Source organism: Pundamilia nyererei, unplaced genomic scaffold (genome assembly GCF_000239375.1).
Source record: "Pundamilia nyererei isolate P.nyererei 1_Seehausen unplaced genomic scaffold, PunNye1.0 scaffold00136, whole genome shotgun sequence".
Classification (NCBI taxonomy): domain Eukaryota; kingdom Metazoa; phylum Chordata; class Actinopteri; order Cichliformes; family Cichlidae; genus Pundamilia; species Pundamilia nyererei.
Genome location: NW_005187537.1, coordinates 1,553,164 through 1,555,743, shown reverse-complemented (window position 1 = coordinate 1,555,743; position 2,580 = coordinate 1,553,164). Strand labels below are relative to the sequence as shown.

Sequence of the window (2,580 nt, the reverse complement as noted above, 5' to 3'; positions counted from 1 at the left end):
TATTAAGAAAAACCCTCCAAAATGAAATATCCACCTGTACTGAGACTCCGTGCAAACTGAGGGACTCCTGGTCACCATGTTTCTGGAACTTCCCTGTTTGTCCTCCATGGACTGTGGGCCTGATCCCAAGTGGGCAGGAGGAGATCCTGAATAAACTCCTTCATGTGCTGCTGTTCTATTTGATTTTCTTTTATTGTCATCACATCCATCCTCTCGCTCTGGTCCTAAATTTAACTTCTGAGGAGAGTATGTTCCTGTGGCAAACTGGTCGAGAAAGGAGAGCAGCCTTATACATGTCTGAAGAGTGAGAGGCAGATTGGGCTGTGGTGTGGAGGGAGAGGCAGAAGCTACAGGGGATTCTGCCAAATCAACAAACTGGTAGAAGCTCTTTCCAGGAGCCTGGTTTTCTTCTCCAGTCCAGGGACAGGAGCACTTTTCACCAACCCACTTCTCTCTCCCAGAGCCTTCAGCATGGAAGCAGCCAAGCTGAAGTAGAGCCTCTGCCAGTTTTTCATAAAAGCCACCAGTCTCAAAATGATGGGCATTTGCAGTGTGAAGATGCACAACCACAGACAAAATGTGCAATGTGAGGAGGAGGTGGTCAACTAGTGGTTGATGCCCCAGTGACTTCCACACTTCTCCCTGCGGAGGGTTAGATAGGGCTCCTTCCATGTCCGTCACCAGAGACAACAGTCCAGTGAAGCCTCCTGCCCTCCTGAAGGCATCCCAACTGTTTGGGCTTTCCAAGACCTTCAACAAAGACTGAAATACCAAAGACAGAACTGAGATCATTTGAACAATCTGCATGTACACTAAAACACATTTTAGCTTAATAATACATTTACCCAGTAGATTCTGATCAAGCATTGACAGATAAAGCAATGTAATAGGCACTAAGCCTAAAATCTTGGCTTTTAAAAGATCTCCCCATTCAATTAAAACAGTGTCATAAAAAATAGATGAAACGTATAGATAAATCATAAATCATTTCTGGTAACTAGTTTTTGGAAGTGAACAAAATCCCATTAGCCTTTATCAAATTTAGAGAACTAATCCATCAGGTAGGTAATGTGTGAGACAGAACGCAGGGGGAAATGTGATTAACTGAAACTGGAGTAATCACAATGGCTCTCAACACTTGCTAGCCCAGGTCGCACCCAATCTGATTGCCACCTGCTATAACCATGTTAGCACAAAGAACAGACACACACATACACACATACCCACACTTCCAGAAAAAAAGCGTGCATGTGTGCACAAACAAGCACACGCGCTCACACACAAAGTACACATAATATCAGCAAGTAAGTGGTCTTCTTGCTGCCATCTATAAAAATGGACACATACAGTAGGTGTGTAACTTGGTTAAGTCTAATCAGATCTGTCCCATTCACTGATCTGATAGAGGTGGTAATCTTCTGAGTGCCACAGCACAAGGCTGCAGGTCTAATCAAATCGGTCCAGAGTTAACAGCTAAATGCATTTTAGCAAATCAATCTGCATTTGTCCATAATGGAATAAGAGTCCCACATGCTAAGAAAATAAATTCAGAAGCTTATTATGTTTTAAGTGTATTACTATTTGTTATGATGTGATATAGAGGCTACATGCACAGTTCAACTTAGATCACTGGATGTGTGTGTGTGTGTGTGTGTGTGAGGTTGTCTCTGATGGAGGGTCCATGTAAAGTACCTGCAAAAGGTCTTGCTTTAATCCAAGTTCCTGCTGTGTGGAGGAGCAGAGAGCTCCAATGGCTGTACTCATGAATTCCTCTGGGTTAATCTCAGCTAGCTGCTCCAAAATGCTCAAAGTGGACTCTCGATACTGATCAACATCCAAGAAGATCTTGATATAGGGAATCATACCAAGGTCTCGCACTGAAACTGGAATACATGTGCAAAACATTTAGCAAAAACAGTGTGCAGCTTCAAGACAAATGAAAGAAATAAATATTTATTATGCCTGGTTCACAAGTGACTGGATATGGAAAGTATGACTGCATGTACCTGTGTTTTTGATTGAACGCAGAGTAAGGGCTGACACAACTTGAAGCATGCAAGTAGTGAGCAGTTTCTCGCCTTCCTCGATACATGGCAGCTGCTGAGAATCTAAAGAGAAGGTGTGAACCGCAGGGCACATAGTCAGGATGAAAGATGCACTTTTCAGGTTACATTTGCCTGCTAGACCGAAGGTACATGGCCAAATACAAAGAAGCATACGAGTTTCATGTCACAATGACACACTTTGTATTCTTAAGTACTCTTTCATGGCCAAGTGTTCTGTTCATTCCCAAGTTTTTTGTAACGGCAGGCATTATGTCACACAAGCACCCTTTGTCTGCACTTAGTACTTGTACAACTAATTATATGACAAGTTGAGGAAACTGAAACAATCATTTATACCCATTTTAGGACAAGAGACTACTCCAGCCTTCCTCAGGATTTTAGCTCTCCTGCGGAGTTCTCCAAGCAGCAGCTCCAGCAGACCCAAGTCAGTTAGCGCCTCGGAAAGCATTGCACTGTGCATAGTCATCCTTCAAAACAGAGATTTTATTTAAAGAAATTAAAAGAGCAGTACACA

The 2,580-nt window shown here is 42.8% G+C and overlaps 1 protein-coding gene across 1 annotated transcript in view; it reads right to left on the bottom strand.

Moving 5' to 3' along the window:
* Positions 1 to 2,580, bottom strand: part of wdfy4 (WDFY family member 4) — a 37,129-nt gene that overhangs the window by 27,410 nt on the left and 7,139 nt on the right. Inside the window, exons 11-14 of the mRNA XM_013913516.1 lie at positions 2,403 to 2,533; positions 2,007 to 2,108; positions 1,693 to 1,883; positions 30 to 762 (exon numbers count right to left, since the gene is read on the bottom strand). Of these exons, the coding sequence (XP_013768970.1) occupies positions 30 to 762; positions 1,693 to 1,883; positions 2,007 to 2,108; positions 2,403 to 2,533 (1,157 nt within the window). The remainder of the gene's footprint in view (positions 1 to 29; positions 763 to 1,692; positions 1,884 to 2,006; positions 2,109 to 2,402; positions 2,534 to 2,580) is intronic.